Here is a 23900-nt window from a genome sequence, read left to right as displayed (position 1 = left end):
GATCTAGCAGCGGCGGCTAACCACCACATTTGACCCTGTGTGTGCCATGATGATAAACTAGACATCCGGGCTGTGTGCATGGAAGATGGCGACACTTACCCTTCCTAGTGAATGGATCAAAAACTGGGAAAAAACAGGAAAACATGAGTTGTGAGTGCATCTGAATTTCAAGGCAGTGTTGAATTTTGCATCTTTTTACCCGTTGTTTACGAATAAAAACTATCGAGAATGACGTAGCTAGCATTCAAATATAAGGCCGGTCTTTAGGTGTGTTAGCTTGAGCCAAGCAGCTAAAATTTAAAGTGGCTTACAAGTGTCACTTACTTAAAAAAAAACAATACATGTAATTTAGTTCCTGAGTACTGAATACAGTTAATTTGTTAGACTTGTGAAAAGAAGACGTCAATGGCTTTGAACGTCACCGTGGAAGCTAATGCTGTCTGCTAGCAGTAAGGCTAGCTTTACGCTCCCATTTGATTCGCCGTCAATGTGTAAACACTATGGCTGTTAACGCTAAGCGAGCTAGCATACACATAGCATACTCTTCTGTTGCTTCGATATCGCACTATCTAGTAAACTGGAATAAATGTACTTCCAAAGTTCAAGGAATTAGCAGTTATCAACTTCGAGCAGACAACCGAGTATTAGCTGGCGAGAAAACCCCTTGGGCAGCCTGTTATAAACCTTAACACTAAATAATCGTGTGGAGGGAAAACAACGGACATTGACAAAACGCTTTAGCAGATTAGCCGTAACGTTAGCTACAGTAATTGTTTTGTTGAATTCCTTTTCGTATGCTTTAATGTTTAGTCGGGTAAGCCTGGAAGAATAAAGATGACGCTTTTTGATTCAGTTTAACAAAACGTATCATTTGACGATATATATTTTAGGAGATGAATATTTTAATCATAATGTTAACCTAGCTACAGCTAACGTCATACTTTTCTTAGCTGGCGTTAATTTCACCTAGATATTGGTGTAGGATAGTCGCTGTAAGGTTTGCATAGAGACTGTGGACATAGCCAAGGTTATTCATTGATGCACATCTGTGCGCTTGGTACTGTATAAAGACATCTCGATTATCAGAGTCAACTTTATCACTAACATTACATGTTAAACTTAATAATTTAAGCAGTACTGTAAAAGCCTCTCCCAACACCTTGATGTACGGCGACTGTTATCTTAAAATTAGTTTCTTCAGAACAAAAAATACAAGAAAAACGTTGCGTGAATAATAATTTCACGCATTAATGTTGAGTACTGCCATCGCCTGTGAGCTGAGACACAATAGGCTCATCCACAGTACTAGCTACGATTATGTGCTGTAGGCCTTGCATATTTAAGAAAGGCCTGCAGTGGGATGCACCAACTCAAACTCTCGTTCCACTATCTTGTGTCAATAACTGATAGTACTTTAACTGGAAATTGTGCCAAACAGTTGCAACTACGGGGTAACTATTAAAGTATTTCCATCAAGGCAAATTACCCGTTATAGCAAAGCTGAGTACATTGCAGTGAAAGTGTGATTTGGCAGCACAGTGAGATGCCATCCTCTGTAATGACAGGCAGCAAATGAAAATGTGGTTTTCATGTTGATAAGTATCACATTGTTATTACGTAACCAATATTTTTAAGCCATATAATTCATTGATATAAAACATTGTGGACATCTGGATCTACTTTTTTTTAAAATATATTATTTAGTTATGCCAGGTGAGTTGCAATTAACCAGTCCCAGAGACCAGGGTTTAGCTTAAAGTGGTGAAAATGTTGTGTTAGCCTCATTATACAAATAGCAGCTTTGCACATTTGACCTTACAGGCTCTGGCAATCCAAGGTGTCCGCTTGCTGTAACTTTGACTTTTTGTAGCATTTGCATTTCTTGTTCACAGTGTGTTTAGCACCTGACAAGCTGTTATCACTAACAGTTAAGCTGATGGACTGTGCTGCGTTTCTTACAGAGGAAAGGAGCTAGTGTGCTCCAGTGTGTGTAATTGTACCTTTTAATAAATGGGATGTGCCTGGCAGAACGTGCTCTATTAGTCTGCCTTTGTCATCACTACTTCTGATATTTTAAGACCAGTCAAGCTGTCAACTGGGTGAACCGTTAAGTCTTTCAATCCACCAGCTAAGCTATCACAGTCAATTTAAGAGGGAGAAACATGGCACTCAGTAAATACTAACTATAAATCTGTGCGAGCGTTTGGCAACAGAGAAGGTAAGGGTTGTCCCGCCCAAAGATTCAGTCAGTAATCAATCCAGCAAACATAAGAGCCAGTGCTATTGTTATATACAAACACAGCAGTTTCAGCAAAAATACTCGTGTAGTGACAATGTAGGTAATATAATATTTCTTGAGCTACTACATTGATAATTAGGATAAACCTAAAGCTTTTTGTGGTGTAATGTTAAGACTGGATTATGGTGTAAATAAAGGTATAGTGTTATGTGGTTTAGAAATATAACTTGGAGGAAGTGAACGGGATATTACAAGAATAATGTTATGTAGAAATTGTTGGCACTGAACAAACGGATTTAAATAAGTTTTCATGCATCCTGGTTCGTTCATTGAGCTTTATAAGGGTTTTCATCATCATGTTTATGTATCCTAGTTTAATCTAAAAAAGAATTCTCTCATTACTTCATAGTGTACAACTCTGCAAAGACCTTACAGAGAAAGCAGATCATGGAAGTGAAATTAAAGGTGAGTTGAGTGTGACCCTCGTTCCTTTAATACTCTTCTTGTATGCATCTGTCACTGTATTTTAGCTTGCTCCTCATGTACACACGTCCACCTTGGGAATTTTCATAGTTTCCAAAATGAATGCAAAAGGTTTAAAATTATTTAAATTTAAATAATAGGTAGATTTAAAAAAATAAAATCAATGAAACACGGTACTATCCACGTGTAACAATGGCTGGAAGGTAGAAGGGAACTAAGCAGCCCATGTGGAGATTTCTGTTTGGTGTGTGTGCTGACACATGTCACAAAATTTCAGATAACACTGTAATCAAGTGATTTTATGTCCAAAAGGACAAATTTTACTATCACGTTGTGACAGTAAAGGAAATACTTTCCTTGTTTATTCAACTGCATTGAATCACTTACACTAATCTTTGATGTTTTAGTTTATGTTATGAATTATTTCTCAGTTACTTTTTTTATTTTAGTATTACGTAAAACTTTGCGTGTGCTTTTATCTGTTACCCCTACAGACATACAGACTGCCTTATATGAGCTCTGCTGGCAAGTTGTACAGGGGAACCTCAAGTTGGATCTTGTCACCAGCGTCCTTGGGGACATGATGGTACATGTGTTTTTAGCTTGTTGTTTTTACCTCAAGGTTGTTGTTGTTGTTGTTGTTGGGCTTTTTTTTTGTTTTGTGTGTTTTTCTTTTTTTGGGGCGGGGGGGGTCTTATTACCACCTCATGGTTTAACATTATTAACCCAGTAGCAATACATCTCAAATTTTGTTTTTATGTATAAAGTTCTGTATGTCAGGTGTATAAACACTATCGTTTTATTTTGGCACATAATCTGTTCAGTATTTCTGTGTAATTATACGTCTGTTTAAAGATATGATGGTAAATTACAGATACTAAAGAAACAAAATCTACCCACTCACAGGAGTTGTGTTGTTAGAGCTTCTTTGTACCTCGTAACAATAGATTTTGCCAAGCCTTAAACATTTTTACTTATCTTTTGTTTTGGTTTGTTTTCAGGAACTCCGAGAAGACATGCCATCAGTTTTAGCAGATGTGTTCAGTATACTAGGTAACTTTTCTGGTTCTGAGTTTGTTTGTTTGATTGTTTGTTTTAGTACTATGACGACATTATCTGATTTGATATGTTTTTATTGTTTGTTTTTAATGTTTGCTTACTTTCACAGATTTAGAGACTAGTGCACTGGAAGAAAAAAACAAACGTGACCATTACACACAGCTGGTCGGAGCATGTTTGGTAAGTATTACTTTCTTATCAGCTGATAGAACAAATTGTATGCCACTTTCTATTTAAATTTATAGAGGCCTTACTGACTGTCGTGTCTCTAATAACGTACTAAAATGAACTAATTACTTGCCTCTTTTTTAAAAATTTGTTTCCCCCCCAGTTTTGTGTCCCTGAAGCCATTCTGAAAGAGAGGCTGGATCCAGAAACTCTCGAGTCCCTTGGACTTATAAAACAAGCCCATCAGTTCAATCAGAAAATTGTTAAAATCAAGACTAAACTATTGTAAGTATAGAAATGTGATAAAGATGTAGGCATAGATAAGGTGCTTCATAAGTCCTTTCAAGATTTGTGTAACATTTCTTTTTTTCTTTTCAGTTACAAACAGCAAAAGTTTAACCTGCTAAGAGAGGAGAACGAGGGCTACGCCAAACTAATCACTGAGCTAGGCCAAGACCTGTCGGGGAATATTACCAGCCATATTGTTCTGGAGAGCATCAAATCCCTCATAGGTAACAAACTACTTTTTCATTGTCACTGCTTCACACATGGTGCTTCTGTTATCGTTTACACACTTCTTCAGGGTGTTTTTATCTCTCTCTCTGTCACTGATAGCCATGGCTGGAGAGATTATGTTTTCCTGTTGTCTAATAGGATTAAATAATAAAGTAATTACATTTAAAATCCAAATGATCTAAGGTCTGCTTCACTGTAAAATGCTTTGAAAAATCACACTTTCTTGCCATTATTCAGTGTCGTGGCTCTTTGTTTTCAGCATCAGTTTTGTTAACCAGACTTTATAAACTCAGTACTTTTTATTAATGTTCTTCAGTGTCTCTACCACATATTATGCATCAGGATAGTGATGATTTTAAATTGAATGTGTGGTTACTTTAGTGTATGATAAATTAACAATATTGGATTTCATCAGTCTGAGATCAAAGGAATAGTATTACAAGGCAGTTCAGATACAGAGGGGTGACCTAAAAATAAAAACCTGTATCCTTGTCCCCTACCACAAGGAGGTCCGGTGGCTCTGCTGTTCTGTGTTAACCTTGCATTATAGCAGCAGAATTTGTGGACTAGCTGTTTTAAGTTCTCCTTTTTGGCTGCTTAGTTTTCCTGATTATTTTGCCTGCAGGATGTTTCAACCTAGACCCCAACCGAGTATTGGACATAATTCTGGAGGTGTATGAGAGTCGATCTGACCAAGATGAGTTCTTCCTGTCCCTCATCAAGTCTTACATGTGTGAGCCTCTCACCCTTTGCCACATCCTGGGCTTTAAGTTCAAATTCTACCAGGTGAGAACATCATAAAAATAAAAGAAGCCAGACTGTGTCTAGCAGTATAGTAAATGACCTCAAAGTTATAACCTGTGTTTTAAAATGTCTCCTATAATTGTAATCTCTGAATCATATTTATCACTTCTGTTTTCTTTGTTGATTTATGTTCTTTTTCAGGAGCCCAATGAGGAAACCCCAAAGTCACTTTACCACATTGCTGCTGCTCTCCTTCACTATAACCTGATAGAGCTGGAAGATCTTTACGTACATGTAAGGAAGAGACCTGCAAATCCAGCTAATTACTACATTAGTTATAACATCAACTAAATCTAGGCTTATGGATCATATATGCCTAAATTTACTGTTAGTTCAAATATGTTAATTGTGACTCTTGTGGACAAAGCATCGCCTCTAGACTGAATTTTTGTTTTGTTTTTGTGCTTTCCCAGCTTATGCCACTAGATGCCGCCATCATAGAGGAGCACAAACGAGACATCTCAGAGGCAAAGCAGATAGCTCGCAAGCTGGTCATGGTTGTGTTGCCCTCTGAGAAAAGTGAGGACAAAGAAAAAGACAAAGAGAAGGAAGAGGAGAAAAATGACAAGGTGATGAAGGTTTTTTTTTCTTATTACGGTTGCATGCAGGTCTGTTCAGGATGGATGGAAGTGATGCAATACAAAAAGGAACTGTAGCAGAACTGTCTACTTGGAGCAGAATTACTATAGTTGTGTATTTTACTTAGTTTTACTTCATTTACTTTCCAGAGTGAGTTTTGAGATTTTAGTTTCGTTTTTTTTATTGTTTAAACTGTTCCTTTTTAAGTTTGGTTTTTATTATTTTGAGTGTTTTTGTTATTATGATGCAGACAGTGTCTTACAGAACACTGAAGTTCAGAACATTGCAAAAATGTTTTTATTTTAGTAGTTCTTAAAGTTCACATTATTATTATTATTTTAGTTTTAAGTTGAGTTGTTTTTTTTTTTCAGTTAAAGCGTTTTATTCTACTCAGTTTTAAGCTTTGTTGTAGTTCACTGGATTGAAATAGAGTAACTTTGCTAAGAGAATAACATAAAAAATCTAATTTTATTGTATAAATTGCTTTTTTTAATCATTAAAGGGTTCCTTAGTAGAAAAAAATTTGGAACCTTACTGTACTAACAAGTTTGATAGTTATGGATAAAAGAGATGTCAAAATATCAGTTTCCAAACGAATGTTCTTATTTTTTGATTTCTAAAATATAAAATTCTGACTTTCTCCAAACAAAAGCATTGATTCAGTGTGTGACGGTGTAGGCTAGAGAACAATTGATGCCAGCAAATAAAGAGGCAAGAAGTATGGTGTGCAACTGAAGGCACTAACATCTTAGTGCAGCCTCTTTGTCAGTTTGTTTTGTGACAGCAGCTGTGCTTAGTTCTTGCGTCTGCTTTAATTACATTAGTGAATGTTACTGGACGTTGGCATATTTAACAATAGACAGACACTTAGTTGCTCTTATTTTTTTGTGCTTACAGCCACCTGATAACCAGAAGCTTGGTCTGTTGGAAGCGCTGCTCAGGATCGGAGACTGGCACCATGCCCAGAGTATTATGGACCAGATGCCTTCCTTCTATGCCACTTCTCACAAGGCCATCGCGCTGGCACTCTGCCAGCTTGTGCACCTGACTGTGGAGCCTCTTTACAGAAGGTGCTGATTTCATGTTTCATTTACTGCACACCATGTGTAGTCAGAGCCAAAAGAATGCACAAGTACATCTTATTTTACAGCTGGTTTGAATTTTTCTCAGTTTTATATGTACAAGCCCACTAGGACATGGGACATGGAGAACTGATTTGGGGAAAAATCTGAAATTAAACACAAACTTTGATATGCTCCTCTGTATTTTTTTAGGGCTGGTGTTCCTAAAGGGGCAAGAGGATGTGTAATGCACCCACTAAGGAGCAAGCGGGCCCCTCAGCCTGCAGAGAGCTTTGAGGACCTAAGGAGGGACACATTCAGCATGCTCTGCTACCTGGGCCCTCACCTCTCCCATGACCCTATCCTCTTTGCCAAGATTGTGCGTCTTGGCAAGGCATTCATGAAAGAGGTACACCACAAACCACCCTCTATTTGCTTTCCACATCTGCAATGCAGCCTTCATCTAATTGTGACTGCTATTCTGTGTTTTTCTTGTTTTGTTTTGTTTTGTCTCAGTACCAAAGTGATAACAGGCCTGAGGTGAAAGACAAAATGGTGAGCATAAAGTCACATGGTTGTTACCTATAGAAACACTGATTTATTTATTTATTTATCTATATTTAATGGGTTAATTTTTAGTTTATGTAACTTTGAGAAGCTTATTCATGTTAATGGTATCTTCATTGTAGGACACACTGTTGAGCTGTTTCCTGAGTATTGCAGACCAGGTGCTACTCCCGTCACTCTCTCTGATGGAGTGCAATGCTTGCATGTCTGAGGAGCTGTGGGGTCTCTTCAAACTCTTTCCCTACCAGCATAGGTAAGGACACGCACAGACTCACACTCATTTGCTGCACCATAGTATCACTCACCGCATGTGGTGCTGTGTAATTGTTGGTTCGTAAACCCTCAGGCGTCGCTCAAGGATGGTGTATACTAGCTGCCAAAGAACAACTACCACACACAGTCACACTCAGTTCTTCAAACAATGCTTGGTTATGCAAAGTGAGATTCGTGGCTCTATGTGCAATATACTTTTCTATTCCTCTAAGCAGTGCAAGAATTTTATTTTTAGAGCCTTTGATGGGACATTTTCACACAGCGCTGATAGGCACTGATGCTCCATATTCCCAGAGGATTTGTTTTACTTCTGGTTGTACATGTCAGTTTGTCAGATGATAATACAAACTTGTAGATTACGTATGAAAGTTTCTGCATACTGATCTGTCTTGACAGTGTCAAAATAAATTATTTCCTGTATACTACAAATGGGCAGGTACTGTAGCTCATTTGCCAGTGGGGTTGTCATAGTACTAATGTGCAGATGCATTTAAAAAAAATTTATTAGTGTTATTATTTCAAAAATGACACTGTTAATTATTGGTTTAATTTTGTGAAGCATGTGATACAAATTAGACATTCACGTTGCTGTCTTGACAAGAGCAAATAAGGTGCATAAGAAAATTCCTAAACTGCTCTGAACTGCAAGTTTAATGAACTTAACTCCCTTGAAAGCGTGGTCTGAGTTAGGGCTGGGCCATATCATACCTTTAACGGTAATACCGATATAATGTTGGGCAACGATAAGAAAATATCGCGATAGAATATGGGTAAAACGTGCATGCGCAGTGCCTTTGTTTTCATACGCACATGGCGGAAAAAGCATGGCGGCGACGCAGAATGAGAAGGGCGAAAGCGGATCGTTGAATGAAACGATGAACCAGAACTGGTTTGTAAAAATGCTGCAGCTTCAGTGGTGTGGAACTGGTTTAGCTTTCGTCCGTCAGATACACAACAAAGCACTATTTTTGGTAGTGCATGCTAGCGGGCCGTCGTTATTACCGTGTTGTTTGGAAAATACGGCACACTTAAAATCAATCCTTTGATTTTTCTGAAAATCGACAGTGCCCCTTATAATCCCGTGTGCCTTATGTTTGAATTCTGGTTGTGTTTACTGACCTCGAAACGATTTTATGTGCACGGCGCTCGAAAATCTGTCAAATGTTTTAGTACGACCTTGCTAAGCTACGAAGCCGCAGCGCTTGATGGATTGTCGGAGCATTACGGCTATCGTAGGCAGGCGCCTCGCGGAGTGATACGCACTGTGCTTCAACATAATATTACTGTATTATGTGTGTATAACCTCTTTTGTGGATATTATACATGGTTATGCTGAGAATATGTCGGCCAATTTCCACTGGAAATGCCTTTTGGTTAAACTGTCAGCAAGGAATTTACATTTGCACTGTTAAATCTTTATATAACTTTGATGCAGATTAAAAAAAACATACAAAAAAAAAAACCAGCTGCTTGTTTAAGTGAAAATACATTGATGGGTTTTTTGCACTAATAAAGTTGTGGAGTTGTAAAGTATTTTGTCTAGTGTCAATTATATCGTCAGTTATATCGTTATTGCAGATTTTCAAATGTATATTGTGATAAATATTTTTGGTCATATCGCCCTGCTCTAGTCTGAGTTCTTATAGATGTGAAATTGTAGATTCTTAATATGTCATACACTGCCATTCTTACAGGTGTTTTTAAGTTTTTACCTTTGCTTTCTCATTATGTGTTCTCTAAGGTATCGGTTATATGGGCAATGGAAGAATGAGACATATTCCAGCCATCCATTATTGGTTAAAGTCAAAGCTCAGACCGTGGATAGGGCCAAATACATCATGAAGTAAGTAAAATGTTTTTCTGTGCCTTTGGATCATCTTTTCAACATCTAATATTGTTGAATCTTCAAGTGTTGATCAATCTTTTGTCTGAAATCTTCCAATTTCATATTACCTTTCAATGATGTGTGGTACATTACTAAACTCAGGAACAAATTTTGGATAATAGTTGAATATTAATCACTGTTATCGTTGCATGACACTAAACGAGCAGTAGCAAATGAAAGTTTAGTGTGTGTGTGTGTGTGTGTGTGTGTGTGTGTGTGTGTGTGTGTTTAGTCTTAAAAAGCAATTGTGGAATTTAAAAAATGTTGTTGTTATTATTCGTAGTAATAGTATTATTATTCAAGTTGGACATTTAATAGAAATGCAGAGATTTGTTTGGTTTTTAGTTAACCACTTCAAGTGAAGCTTTTGTTTTAAGCACAGTTAAACATGAGGATGTTGTAGCTAAAGGGGGACTTACTTTTGATGCTGGGCAAGTAATTATCCTAACACTGTCCTGCTACTGGGGAAAAAATAGTAACAGTTCTCTTATTTTAAGATGACAACCGTAAGAACATTTTCCAACTGCTTTGAAACTTATAGAAGTGATAGTTTTTGCTCACAGTGCTCTTTGTGTCGTCTTGTGTTATTAAGTCTTTTCTCTCCCCTGTCCTCCCTTTCTTTTCCTTTTTTTTTTTTTTTTTTTTTTGCTCCACTCTTCAGACGGTTGACCAAAGAGAACGTGAAACAATCTGGAAGGCAGATTGGAAAACTGAGCCATAGTAATCCCACCATCCTCTTTGATTATGTAAGTCCCTTTTATTGCAATTATTTTATTTTACTGTGTGTGTCCACAAACTACAAAGAGCAACCAATCCTGCATTTTTATGGCCGTAAAGAAATACTTCTCTAGACATGTGGCACCTTTTTTTCTTTTCTATTCCATACAGTTGCCAGTAAGATTTCTCTCTGTGTCCTACAGCAGGCTTGGTTTCCGATTACATGGTTTCGAGGAATTGCTCATGTCTAGCGTCCTGCTTGCAAATTCTACATCCATTAACCAAATTTATAGTCACTTGGCAAAAACTAAATGGCAGGAAATGTTTGCATGGAAAAAAGCAAAATGTTTTGAATGAAATTTGTTCATACACATCAGTAGGACATTTTGTTCTGCATCTGGGAGACTGATTTTAACAAATCAGTGCACCTCACAATATAAGACTGCTCAAATGAGCATCTCATCTGTTTCAGTGTGCAGACACAGTTTTTTTTATTTTTTATATGTGACAAATGCTATAAGGTGTGGTGTAATGTGTAATGTCATTTTTCATCCCCCTCCTTTGTTGTTTTATGGCAGATCCTGTCTCAGATCCAATGGTACGACAACCTCATCAGCCCCGTGGTCGACTCCCTGAAATACCTCACATCCCTCAACTACGATGTCTTGGCCTGTATCCTACACTTTTTTTTTTCTCTTTTTTTTGTCCTTTTTTCAGTTTGTTAACAAGTGTGTGTGCGTTTCTGAGTTGTGAGGGAGTTGTCCGTCTGTGTTGTTCCTTTTAACTCTGTCTTCAGATTGCATAATTGAGGCTCTGGCCAATCCTGAGAAGGAAAAGATGAAGCACGATGACACTACCATCTCCTCGTGGCTTCAGAGTGAGTGGCTTCACGGTTTCATTTGCATGAAAAAGAAAAGAAATTGTTTGATATTTTAATGAATATCTAACAAACACCTGTTCTTCTGATACGCCAAGGCCTGGCAAGTCTGTGTGGAGCTGTGTTCAGAAAGTACCCGATTGAGCTGGCTGGCCTCCTTCAATATGTCACCAATCAACTAAAAGCAGGGAAAAGGTGAGTGGTTACAAACTGTTTAGCAGAGACGGCATAGAATTACTAACTTGCGAGTCCAAGGACCATTGGATTTTTTTTCTTTCATATTACTTTGCCTGATAAAATATTTTTTAATAATCATTTCAAATAATAAAAGATACATACTTGCTGTACAACTTGTAATATCACTACTGAGAAATCAGAAAAGATTTAATTAATCCCACTTTTAAAAATATCATAAAATGTCTTTAAGGAGATGAGCATGTGGTTGTTTTTGGCGGTCATTGTCTACTTTGCTTTATATGTTTCTTATTTAAACATATGAGCAACTTCACTCTTTTTACTGCAGTTTTGACCTGTTGATCTTGAAAGAAGTGGTGCAGAAAATGGCTGGCATTGAGATCACCGATGAGATGACCTCGGAACAGTTAGAAGCCATGACGGGAGGCGAGCAACTCAAAGCCGAGGTATGAGACTAATGCAGTCTCGTTAGAAAGAGCTGTAAGATTTCTTGAGCCCGTTGTTTTAATCTCAGCGCAGGTACACGGATTATGAGTCTGATTCTCTTTGCAGGGTGGATACTTCGGCCAGATCAGAAACACTAAAAAGTCGTCTCAGCGTCTGAAGGAGGTGCTTCTGGATCACGAACTAGCACTACCGCTGTGTTTACTCATGGCCCAGCAACGAAACGGCGTGGTTTTCTTGGAGGGTGGAGAGAAACATCTTAAACTTGTTGGACATCTGTATGACCAGGTACTCACCCTCTCACAGTAAAATTAAACAGTTGACTGACCTTGCATTTGACAACTAAATTGAAACACATCTAACAACAAAAACTTAAGAGACTATGTTTTATTTGTTCCTATATATAATTAATAATTTACTTCCTGCAGTGTCATGACACACTAGTGCAGTTTGGTGGTTTTCTGGCCTCCAACCTCAGCACGGAAGACTACATCAAGCGGGTTCCCTCTATTGACATCCTTTGTAACCAGTTCCACACTCCACATGACGCTGCATTCTTCTTGTCTAGGCCAATGTATGCCCATCAGATACTGGTGAGTAGATCACTCTAATTTTTTTCAACATACTGCCTTTGAATTGTCTCAGTCCTTATGGACTTGATTTCCCTCATTGAAACAAAGATTTCAAAAAGTGGGTTTGAAAACTGACTGAACTCGAGTCTTATGAATAAAATGGAAATATTTTAAAAAGTAACTTTGTTGTTTAAGTTTGAAGTTTTAAGACTTTATGGTATATCTGTCTCTTCACAAGTTTAGTTTAGTTTTTTTGCTTGAATTGCTTAAAATGGATATTGTTTATTAACTTGAAAAAATTCAGGGTCCTTTAACTTCATGCTCTCTTCATGCAGTCTAAGTATGATGAGTTGAAGAAGTCAGAAAAAGGTAATCGGCAGCAGCAGAAGGTGCACAAGTATGTGGCGGCCTGCGAACAGGTGATGACACCGGTGCATGAAGCTGTGGTATCGCTCCATCCAGCCAGGGTCTGGGATGATCTCCGCCCTCAGTTCTACGCCACCTTCTGGTCCCTCACCATGTACGACTTGGCCGTGCCACATGCTGCCTACGAGCGTGAGGTCAATAAGCTCAAGGCGCAGATCAAGCAAATCGAGGAGAACCCTGAGATAGTGAGTAGCTTTTTGAGAGTTGTTGCTGGACAGCAGATTGCAGATTTATTACAGAAATGATGTTTTTGATTTTAATCAGTGTCATTTCTAAAGTCTAAGGACTAAGATAATATCTGTGTGAAGTACTTGTAAAATGATTGTGATCAGTAATTGGGTGTATTTATTTAACTGTTTTTTGTTTGATTTATTTCCAATGTAGCCCTTGAATAAGAAAAAGAAGGAGAAGGAACGCTGCACTGCACTGCAGGAAAAACTACAGGAGGAGGAGAAGAAGCAGCTGGAGCATGTCCAAAGAGTTCTACACCGCCTCAAACTGGAGAAAGACAACTGGTTATTGGCCAGTAAGTGATTTAATGTTTGGTGGTATTGATGTATCTTAGTCAGCTTGTGCACAGTCTTTCTAAATAAGAAAAGAAAGTAGTGCATCAATTTTCTTTTGACCCAAAGAGAAAGCTATAAATATAAATTCTGCTGCATTATTTACAAGCATTTCTCGCTAAGCAAACATCCAGCAGCTGCATGGCTGTCAGTTAATGTAATAATGGGGAATAAAGCTGATGTAATGGGATCATTCATGAGAGAAGATATAATGTCCATTGTTTTTCCAACACAAATCTAAATGCTTACTGACAGAATCCACAAAAAATGAGACCATAACAAAGTTCCTGCAGCTCTGCCTGTTCCCTCGCTGCATCTTCTCATCCATCGACGCGGTGTACTGTGCCCGATTCGTTGAGCTTGTCCATCAGCAGAAGACTCCCAACTTCTGCACCCTACTGTGCTACGACCGGGTAAGAGGTTGCGCATGACAACAATATTTAACCTCCACTTTTAGAGCTTCTTAAAGCCAAAGTGCTTTAGAAAGAAAAATAATAAATATTCATAATGTGATTAATAAACTAGGCTCTAATTCATCCCGCTCTGCAGAAGAGAAGGAGTAGAAATAATCCATTAAAATAAAAAGTCTTTATCATTGAGTGGTTCTTCAACCATTCAAGTGAATCATTTTAGGTTGAAGTGATATACTAAGAAGGTTCAGCTGAATGATGATTAGCATAAAAGCTTGAACACTTACCATAATTTGTGTGGGCACTGCCCCTTATTTTCCAATAATATACATGCACATTATAATGTATAGATCATGCTGCCTCAGTCGTTAAGTAAAATCTGTCCACTGTGCCCTTGGCAGGTGTTCTCTGCTATCATTTATACTGTGGCCAGTTGTACGGAGAATGAGTCTCACCGCTATGGACGCTTCCTCTGCTGCATGTTGGAGACGGTGACCCGCTGGCACAGCGACCGTGCCATCTATGAGAAGGTGTCCATGTCTACATGTTCTGTGTACCTGGAAAAATTTCTGCTGCGTGTTGAGCTGGATGTGAATCTTTCTTGTTTTTGTGCGGTCGTAGGAGTGTGCCAATTATCCCGGCTTCCTCACCATCTTCAGAGCCACAGGCTTTGATGGAGGAAACAAAGCAGATCAGCTAGATTATGAAAACTTCCGCCATGTGGTTCATAAATGGCATTACATGCTGACTAAAGTGAGTTGTCTGTTCACCATTACTCTTCTATTATATTCAGTCCAAATGATTTTAAGCATTGCTCTTAATGGTGTGTGTTTAACCATGATCTCACCCTTTCTTTCTCCCCCAACCAGGCATCCGTTCACTGCTTGGAAACAGGAGATTACACGCACATCAGGAACATTTTAATAGTACTTACCAAGATCCTGCCCTGCTACCCGAAGGTCCTGAACCTGGGCCAAGCACTAGAGTGCCGTGTCCACAAGATCTGCCTTGAAGAGAAGGATAAGCGACCAGACCTCTATGCCTTAGCAATGGGGTAACATTGTGTGCTGATCAGCTCTATGTGGAGCTTATAGTTAACATCTATCGCGTGAAGTGGGGTTATGAACTCTTATCAGACATGTAGGAGTGGGAGCTTGTATCTGTAGCTGAGATGATTATGTTAAAATATGGGTTGGTGCACTTGGTTTTTAGCCCTAGAGTGGAGATAGTTGTTAAGTGTTGATAATTGAGCCTTTTAATAGGTGGTAAGGTGACTTTTAATTGGAAGAACCTAATGCCACTGACCCATTAAAGCTACAAAGCAAGTCCATTGTTTTAAGTATGCAGACAGGACAGAACCTGGATTTCTATAAACATTTGAGTAAAAATCCTATATGCAGTGAATGTTGTTCCGTGAACGTTTTCACTGTGTATAGGAAAGAATTGTGTTGGGTATTGGATATGGATCAGCACATACGTGTGTGTGTGTGTGTGTGTGTGTGTGTGCACGCAATCTATGATTAGACATATACAATGGGGCTTATTTTTTTTATTTTACCTGATATTTACCCCTTTCTAAAAGTTTAATTCTTGCACTGCGTGACACTGAGAAGTTCTTTTAGAAGTTTTGTCTCTGCTGTTGCAAACCCTTTATGCGTCTTACAGTTATTCAGGTCGCTTGAAAAGCCAGAAGGTGCACATGGTCCCTGAGAATGAGTTTCATCACAAAGAGCAGCCAGCACGCAGCGCCACACCTGCCAGTCAACAGAACGGCCCCGGCAGCACAGGCAAGCCTGCCACTAACACAAGCAAGACCGAGGAGGGGACTTCAGAGGATGGTGGTGAGTGAAGGATTTTAAAGTGTGACACCTACCACCTTTCTCTTTAATCTGACAAACACTAAATTCTTTGTTGTGTATGTCTATATTACTATTTTCCCACAATGATGCAGCATAAACACTCAGTGCTTCAGTTCCAATATGAAAGCCCGTAATTTTAATAAACCCTGTCCGACTATTTATTTATTTATTTATTTTGGGCAGATCGGGCCAAGGATAAATCTCAGGGGACCACTAAGCCAGTGAACAAAGCCAACAGTGCAGCAGCCAAAGTGACCACCAGCAATGGCAACGGTGCTCTCAACAGGTAGGAGAATAAAACAAAGCTTTAAAAAATCCACCAGTTTCATCGGCTGCTGAAAGTGTGTGCAGTTTGTTTTGTGATACAGCAATGTATAAATAAAATATAATTGAGTGTTGGATTCAGAAGATTTCTCTGTGAAGCATTTTCAATGAAATGGTTTTGAAAAGGAAAAATGTCTCCGCAGCACCAAAGCCGTTAAAGAACGGGACGACAAAGAGAAGAGTGGGAAGGAGAAAAAAGAGAAAAAAGAAAAGACACCCGGCAGCACACCAGAGGCAAAGGCGGAGAACCGTCGGGAAAAGCAGAGAGATGAGAGGGCAGGGAAAGAGGAGCGGGTGGTGCGAGAGGGTAAGGAGAAGACCCCGAAGGCAGACAGGGAGAAAGTGAAGCCAGAGGAGAAGAGTGGAAAAGACGACAAGGTCAAAGCCGGGAACGGGGAGCCCATGGAACCGTCCAGGGAGCGTGATGCTGTCAAGGAGGCCAAGAGCAAGGAGAAAGGAGACAGGAGTGCTGTGGCCGGGTCCCTCAAGTCACCAGGTCCCAGATCTGAGTCGGCTGAATCTGAGAGGGGTAAGAAGCCGTTCCAGTGGTGTTAGACTGCTCATGAAAGTGTGCCGTAACATTTTGACTTCTCTGTCAGGCCTCTTACGAGGTCCGTACACTTCATCTCATTTATTCTTCTACTTCTGCGACAGTTTGTCCACTTGGATGCTGACATGCTTTACATTTGTAAATCACATGAATTCACTTAAGTAAAATTAAATATTTAGATTCAGCATTTTCTTACCTTTTGTAGCATGTTTGTAAGACATTAAATGGATGGCACTAATGCACAAATTAACACCAGTGTCGCTCGGCTTGTCTCTCTCAGATCACAAAAGACGAAAGCTCGACAGTCACGCTTCCCCGTCCCACTCCTCGTCTGTTAAGGTTAGTATGGCTTGAGGAAGGCTGTGCCAGTTTCTTCTCTATCTGCCGGAGCGTTCCCTGCCGTTGCACATTCCAGCAGCCCAGAAGATCAACAAAGGAGAATTGTCGCACACGGAAATCCCAACCATAGCCATGGGAGTTGGAAAGCATTCCATGGACATACGCATGATATTTTGCAGAATTGGGAGAGATCTCCTCAAGGACTTAGCCAAGAAAATATTGTGTATATTGAGTATTTTCATATTGAAATATTTACCTATTTTCATATTAATGAAAGCAATCGGTGTGCCTTGTGAAGAAAGAAATTTTTTAAGCATTTCTATATTCCATGTGGAGTTTTTTGTTTTTTTTGTTTTTGAGAATAATACTCACCTGAAGAAAAAAAAGGCTTGCCAAATAAAGAGCGCTCCATAGGCAATTTCCCCCCCCCCCCATACCCGGAGCAGTGTTTTACTACTTGAAATGATGCCCAAGAGTTTTTTCCCCCCTCCTTTTTTCTGAGCTGTGAAGAGTTCCTGTTTTTTGTGATGTGAAATATTTCGCTAACCCCGCAACGTCCCCCGGATGCAGCACAAAGATGGATGGTGTCCAGCATCTTCCCTGCTGTAGGAGTGCCTCTGCTGCAGCTGAGTCCCTCTTCCACCTCCGCTTGTTGAAACGTCCTTCACGGAGTCTGCACGTCACGAGATGCAAGTCCAGTCAGTCCTGCCGAGCCCCCTCTCCCCCCCTTCAGTGCTATCCCTACGACTTACCAGCCAATGGGATCTTCAGTTGTACTACCTCCTGGCAAGCAATGAGTCGAAAACCAGAGCCACCAGCATCTGAGATCAACGGAGAATGTGAATGTTGCAGTTTTCAATCTACCAAAAATACAGAAGAAAATAAGCCCACCCCTGCAAAGAGAGAGGCAGTGAGGGAGAGAGTGGGCGAAGCCTGAATCGTCTGGAGCGTTGCCCAAACCACTGGAAGCTTGTGATAGGTCTTTAATTTACCCTTCCACCAGAGAAATAGGCTCCATGTGTCTTTTCCATTCCTGAACTGTAAGTGACAGCAACAGTTACCTATGTAGGGATGCAATCAAGCACATAAGAAATTGAGTGATTTGTCTTATATATTTATATACAAACACACACACACACACACACACACACACACACGCGCGCGCGCACACACACACGCACACATACATTACTTTCAGCACTTGCACTTTAGATGTATTGAAAACCAGCTGTGGTGTAGGACTTCTATTTTAGGTCAGACATGTCTGTAGTATTAAGACTAGCAGTTATTTCATATATGCTCAGGGTTTTTCTATTTTAAATATTGCAATTCCAGATGATGACTTCTCCTCTATGTTATAACCTTGTCAAAGCCTTAGTCCTTGAAGGTCAGAGGTCAAGGGAGAAGTGTGCTGTTGGTCCGGCCAGCCCCAACTCCCCACCTCCCCAACCCCTTTTTCCAACTCTCTGCTGCTGTCTGACAACCTCCTCCCAATCCCCCACCCCCTCCCAGCTCATCTGTCATCTCCATTCATCCCTACAGGACAATAGCATCGAACCCAAGGAGTCCACATCCAAGGTTTGAATTAACTCTTCTATTCCTAGCTTTTTGTTCACAAGTCAAAAACGTCTTCAGCTTTTCACATGAAAAAGTGTTTGATATCATGTGATTCGGTCTTTTGTTCTCGCACTTTAAAAAATAAAATAAAAATAGTCGCTCGTGTGAACTGCCAAAGCTGTAATGTGCAGTTTCATGTAGAAAATGTTTTCCTGCTAAACTACACCTGCCACTTGGAAGAAGTGTGCATGTAGCTTACACTAGACTGCATCAGCTAAAGACTGCATTTAGGTGAATTAGACATGACTTGTATTCATTTTCATGATTTTTAGCAGCAACTTTAAGGTATTTTTTTTTTAAAGATGGTTCTAGTCAATTGCTAGAATCATTAGCTTCATTGCCTAAATAATAAGTAAAGTCATTGCAGACCTTAAAAAAACAAAAAACATGAAAAAGCCACAAATACCAAACCGTAATGCCCCTGGTTTTGAGGTTTTTTCTGAAGTTTACCACATCTCTTAACTGACCTACACGACATGCCAGATTTAGTATTCAAGCTGATAATTTTTGAAGAAACACATTTAACCATGACTATTGCTTGAGTTTGTTGAGTTTGTGCACAAGATTCAGACAGTCTGTTTTATTCCTGTGAGTTAAACATGAAAAATGCTGCTATGTTCAGGTTTTGTTGAAGTATCTGGATTGTTCACCTCTTTTTATGTCAGCAAGGGCAAATTAAATACCAGACAATAACATGAAGTCCCAGCTGGCTGTGTCCTTAAAAAATTATAACTAATATATGTAGCATTACACAGTACACTTTTATAATGAAAACCATCAGTTACTGAGTACTATGTGCTGTTATAGGGCCATATTTCTTGTTGGACAGCAATATTTTATCAAGACAAAGTAGATATAAACTCAAGTGTCCCTTCATTTCCAGCTGATTGTAACAGGTTTATATTTTTAATCATAAATATAAAGAATCTGTGAATCTTAAAACTTAATCAACGCAGATTATGTTTTATTAATTAATAGTTATTCATTATAAAGGGTTCAGGATAACATTTTTTCCTACTCTGCCTCTGAGCCAGTAGATTAGACTACCCTCCAACTTCAAATGAAGGTAATTTCATTACTTTGATAGCCTAATGTATTATAACTAATTTATTAGGGGATTTCTGTTTCATATTATAAATCTATATTAGTGGAAAAATGATAACTGAACTAAATGTAGTGGGATATGCTCTGCCCTGTAGGCTCACCCCAGCATGCTCCAGGCATCACTGCTAGAAAGGCACTGCAGCTACCTTTGGGTTCTTCATATTTAAATTATTCAAACATTTTTATGAATGACTTTTATTGACATGTTAATGAGAAAAAACTACTTAATAGTGATGGTACATTTCAGCCAGTTTGCTTCACAAGTTAATCCACCAGTGGAAACCTGGTCAGCTGCTAGCCAATCAACTTGCCTCATCCACGTCATTGTTGGCCGCAGGCCACCAGTGATGCCTGTATTATGTTTATAATGTCAGCCTTTGACTTAAGACTATAAGATGTGTTCGCATGCCTATGTATCTAGATTCATAAGCCCTTTATCAACATTTGTGCTGTAAATCCTGTATTGAAAGACGGTGTAAGACTTTTTAAACTGCTCTGAAAAGTATATTTCATAGCTCTCACTGAAAGCGAATCCCTTGCATATTGTGTCAAACATACCTTTCGGTTTATGTAATAGAACTATCAGACTGAGTGTCAGTCATACTGCAACAAACAAATCACAAACTAACTTGACTTTAAATGAGTTGACAGATGGTTTTTCTCCTTTGGACTCTTTCGTTGTTGTTCTCATAATGACAAACAACTCCACCTTAGTCTAAATGCAGATCTCAGCCCACTCTGAGCCACTGTGAACTCTTTGTTGAACAGTTAGTAGTCACGTGTCACATGACTGAATACCAGTCAGTATTTGGAAGTATGTCATCAATGTAGAGTGATTAGAAAAAGTACAATAGTAAATACTTTTCTACTTGTTTTACCACCATTGTTGGCATATTCCCCCCCTGCAGTGCTGTATTATGTTTAAAGTTATACCAACACTTAACATAAAGGCACTGCTGCCTGTTTGAGTTGTTTTGTTCTATTCATATGTAATTGTTCTTCCAGCACCACATGAACTTCAATTCAGTTGCCCGGTCCAAGAGCAGAGAGAGGGAGATGGAGAAGAAAGACTCAGAGAACACACAAGGCCGATCCAAAGAGAAGAAAGAAGAGCGGAAAGAGCGAAAGAGAGTCAGTGTCTAACCGCCTCATCAACTATGTGAAATGGATTTTTTTCAGATTTAGTTTTCATATTAGAGGGAGAGGCAGTAGCAACAAGGATATAGTTGAAATATTAGTTATTATTAAATCATGTCATTTGTCTATCAGGACCACACTGTCAACGACCGTGAGACGAGCCAAGAAGCCAAACGCAGAAAGGATGAGAATGGGACCAGTAAGCGTTTGTTTTTTGTCTTTATTTTTAAAGAAAATCTGAAGGAGCTCTCAGCCAAACAAGGACAACAAAAAATAAAAATTAATATAAGCCAACATTTTGTTCTTAGATGCCTCCAAAAACAGCAAGAGCACAAGTCCTTCCTGTGACTCCCCGCTGTCGGCCGAGAAAGAGAAGAGCAAAAGATCCAAATCATCCAGTAAAGAGAAGGCCGACTCTGTGAAACCCGAGCGGACGTCCTCTGGCGGCAAGAAGGTCAGACTCAGTCGCTGTCGCGCACTCTCCTGAGCCGTCGACTAAAGGACTTTCTTGTCATTAGGTACTTTTTTTTTTCTGTTTCTTTTTGTGCTGCAGGAGTCCAGACATGACAAAGAGAAGTCTGAAAAGAAAGAGAAGAGGGACAGCAGTGGAGGAAAGGAAGAGAAAAAGCAATATCCTTAAATATAAAGCGACATTTCAGTGTGAAGGTGATTTTAATGAACTCTTCGTAAATTGCCGTCTTTATTTCAGACTGTAAATCCCGACCAGTGTAGATGGAGTTAACTGATTTAGCCAAATACAGTTTTTATCAAGTTAAGTAGCGTTTCAAAGATACTTACAGCTGTTCGCGGCACTGAATTTGTTTTCTATTATGGGATAATTACGTTCATTTTAGTATATTATGTGTCCGTACAAACACTCAGATCCAATAAGGATTGCAGCAGATGCCACATTTCCGCTTACAACCAAGCCCCGCTGGCTTGTTTTTAACTGGCGCTCTTAACCTCTGCATTGAACTGTTTGATTCATCTTATTTGAACATTTAGTGGTCGGCTTATTTCCCCTCTGGCCCAGTGCGCCAGTCTAAACTGATCATGTGACTTCAACTTCATATTTCTAGATGGACATTTCAAAGAGCCAGTGTGCCAGTCCCTTTGCTTATACACCTCATATCAGGCAGGCTTACACACACTTGCAGTTAGTTGTGGGTTTCTTTTGTCGGTGTATTATTTAGAGGACTTTCTCAGCACTGCCACGCACTCATTTAACAACCTTTAACCCCTGGGGAGTCTTAGGGTCGATTTGTGGCTCTAGGTCCGATAGTGTATGCATTTTTCTAAGACCCCCCAGGGGTTAAAGACTTTTCTCGTCACTACATTTTTATGAGCAGCTGTTTCATCTTTGAGCATTTCACCGTTTCCTTAACAGTCGTACTCATAAATCCTCTGACAAGCACAGATAATGTGCACTAATTAGTGAAGGTAAGACACATACAGTTTCTTTGTAAGTGGCTTTAACCGTTGCTCTGTGTCTCATGGTTTGTTCTCTTCCTCTTCGATCCACGTGCTGCAGCGGAACTGGAGAAGCTGTGCTTTTATCTGCGAGACATCTGCAACTCCATCTGTTGTTAACCCATATTCTTCTTCTTCTTTTTTTTTTTTTTTTGGCCTGATTGGCTTTTTTAGCTTTTTTTCTTTTTGTAAAAATTCCACCTCAAGTCTTGTTAGTTCTACTCATCTAAACTTACAGATCACCTCATTATTTTTCCATTTCAAACAACGGTAAACCAGCGGAAACTTTTTTTTTTTCTTGGTGAATTTGTATCCGTTTTTTGTTTTGTTGTTTGTTTTTTGTTTATTATTATTATTATTATTATTTGATATGGGCGCAACATGCTGCCGTAATCACAGTGTTATTATCCTAATTAGAAATGTGGTTACTGTATGAAATGATTTCTTGGTTGCATCTGGTCATAGATTCAATAATCTTATGCTTGAAAATGTCTACTTTTTTGTACAGTGTCGGGCTTTTGCTTTTTGCTTGTTTTATTGGAGTTAACATGCTTTCCATGCTCACTTACCTCATATCCTTTTGAGATACGTAGATACTTTTATTTATTTATCTCCACCTTTTAACCCGAGTAAGACGGTAGATGTGAGTAAAATGATACAAAGAACCAGTTTGTATATTGTGTACAATAATAAAGAGGGTAACATGAAATTCACATCATGTTATTTCTGTACTTCTTGTTTTTTTTTAAATGTCCCATACAGCTCTTTTGTGTTTTTGGTTTTTTTCCCCCCTCGTGTTAAACAGGTTTTTACATAATTTATAAAAATGTCAGTTTGACGTTGATTCAAATGTAGAATTGTAAAGGAAAAAAATCACACACACAAAATCTGATACTCTGTACTCCAAATACGGCTGTTTCAAAATGACTTTTGGAGATTTTATCTGCTGTACTCAATGAGTGTAAGCTTTTTCTCTTTTTTTTTCTTTTTCTTTTTTTTAAACGACAACAAAAACAATAAATAATAGTTTTCCTAGTGTGTCAGTTTGATATTGTGTCTATCTTCCCTTCTTTTCTTTGCCATGAATGTAAGGACATGCATAAGGAGGATTATCTGCAAGCCAGTCACTCAGCTGGGTGGGGGGGGGGATAAAACAAACATCTTAATTTACAGTATTATACTTTGAAATAGTCAAGTGTATAAAGAATTGACTTTAGATTTTAATTTTTTAAGCTACTTCACACTGACCTATTGATCATTTAAGCATAAAAAGGTACAATTCAAGGGATGAACCAGTGATATGTCTACATTAACAGACAGCTTAGCAAAGCTGTCAAAGGATGGTGTGCCTAAAGATACTATTTATCTTTAGGCACACCATCCATCTGTTGCATTTCTTTTAGTCCATCCATGAACACAATTTGGAAGACAAAATAATTATTTGCACCAACAATGTGATTCTCAAAGAGCTTTTAGCCAGCTGGACAAGTGAAGGATCTCTGAATCAAAACATATCTGCAGATGAACAATATCTGAAAGTCATGACCTAAAGAAGTAGGAATTTGTTTTTTGTTTTTTTAAAGCCTCAAAAATGTTCTTAATGGAAGAGCGGCTGTCAGGAGGCCATTCTTACAGAAGGAAAACAACAATCTGAGGTAATAA

The 23900-nt window shown here is 38.9% G+C and overlaps 1 protein-coding gene across 4 annotated transcripts; it reads left to right on the top strand.

The window, feature by feature from the left end:
• Positions 1-15: 15 nt before the first annotated feature.
• Positions 16-22536, top strand: thoc2 (THO complex 2). Of its 4 annotated transcripts, XM_005735587.1 has the most exons (39): positions 16-150; positions 2649-2704; positions 3217-3308; positions 3724-3775; positions 3891-3961; positions 4113-4234; positions 4328-4461; positions 5091-5251; positions 5411-5503; positions 5683-5838; positions 6746-6918; positions 7123-7318; positions 7426-7464; positions 7599-7729; positions 9491-9592; positions 10296-10380; positions 10930-11023; positions 11148-11228; positions 11327-11423; positions 11752-11869; positions 11976-12155; positions 12296-12460; positions 12775-13050; positions 13250-13391; positions 13684-13841; positions 14240-14368; positions 14460-14591; positions 14708-14892; positions 15504-15679; positions 15881-15983; positions 16165-16550; positions 16852-16910; positions 18453-18488; positions 20637-20762; positions 20901-20967; positions 21077-21222; positions 21322-21398; positions 22162-22208; positions 22300-22536. In XM_005735587.1, the coding sequence occupies exons 1-38, from the start codon at positions 86-88 to the stop codon at positions 22187-22189; spliced, it is 4689 nt and encodes a 1562-aa protein (XP_005735644.1). In that variant the 5' UTR covers positions 16-85; the 3' UTR covers positions 22190-22208; positions 22300-22536. The 4 variants fall into 4 exon arrangements, 2 of the variants coding, with proteins under 2 accessions (XP_005735644.1, XP_005735645.1); XM_005735588.1 differs by lacking the exon at positions 22162-22208 and having other exon boundaries at positions 21322-21434; XR_311795.1 differs by lacking the exons at positions 20637-20762; positions 20901-20967; positions 21077-21222; ... (1 more) ...; positions 22162-22208; positions 22300-22536 and having other exon boundaries at positions 16852-17950.
• The last annotated feature ends 1364 nt before the right edge of the window (positions 22537-23900 follow it).

This window comes from Pundamilia nyererei, unplaced genomic scaffold (assembly GCF_000239375.1).
Source record: "Pundamilia nyererei isolate P.nyererei 1_Seehausen unplaced genomic scaffold, PunNye1.0 scaffold00064, whole genome shotgun sequence".
Classification (NCBI taxonomy): domain Eukaryota; kingdom Metazoa; phylum Chordata; class Actinopteri; order Cichliformes; family Cichlidae; genus Pundamilia; species Pundamilia nyererei.
The sequence above is the reverse complement of the archived record's forward strand: the minus strand, read 5'-3'. Positions and strand labels throughout refer to the sequence as shown.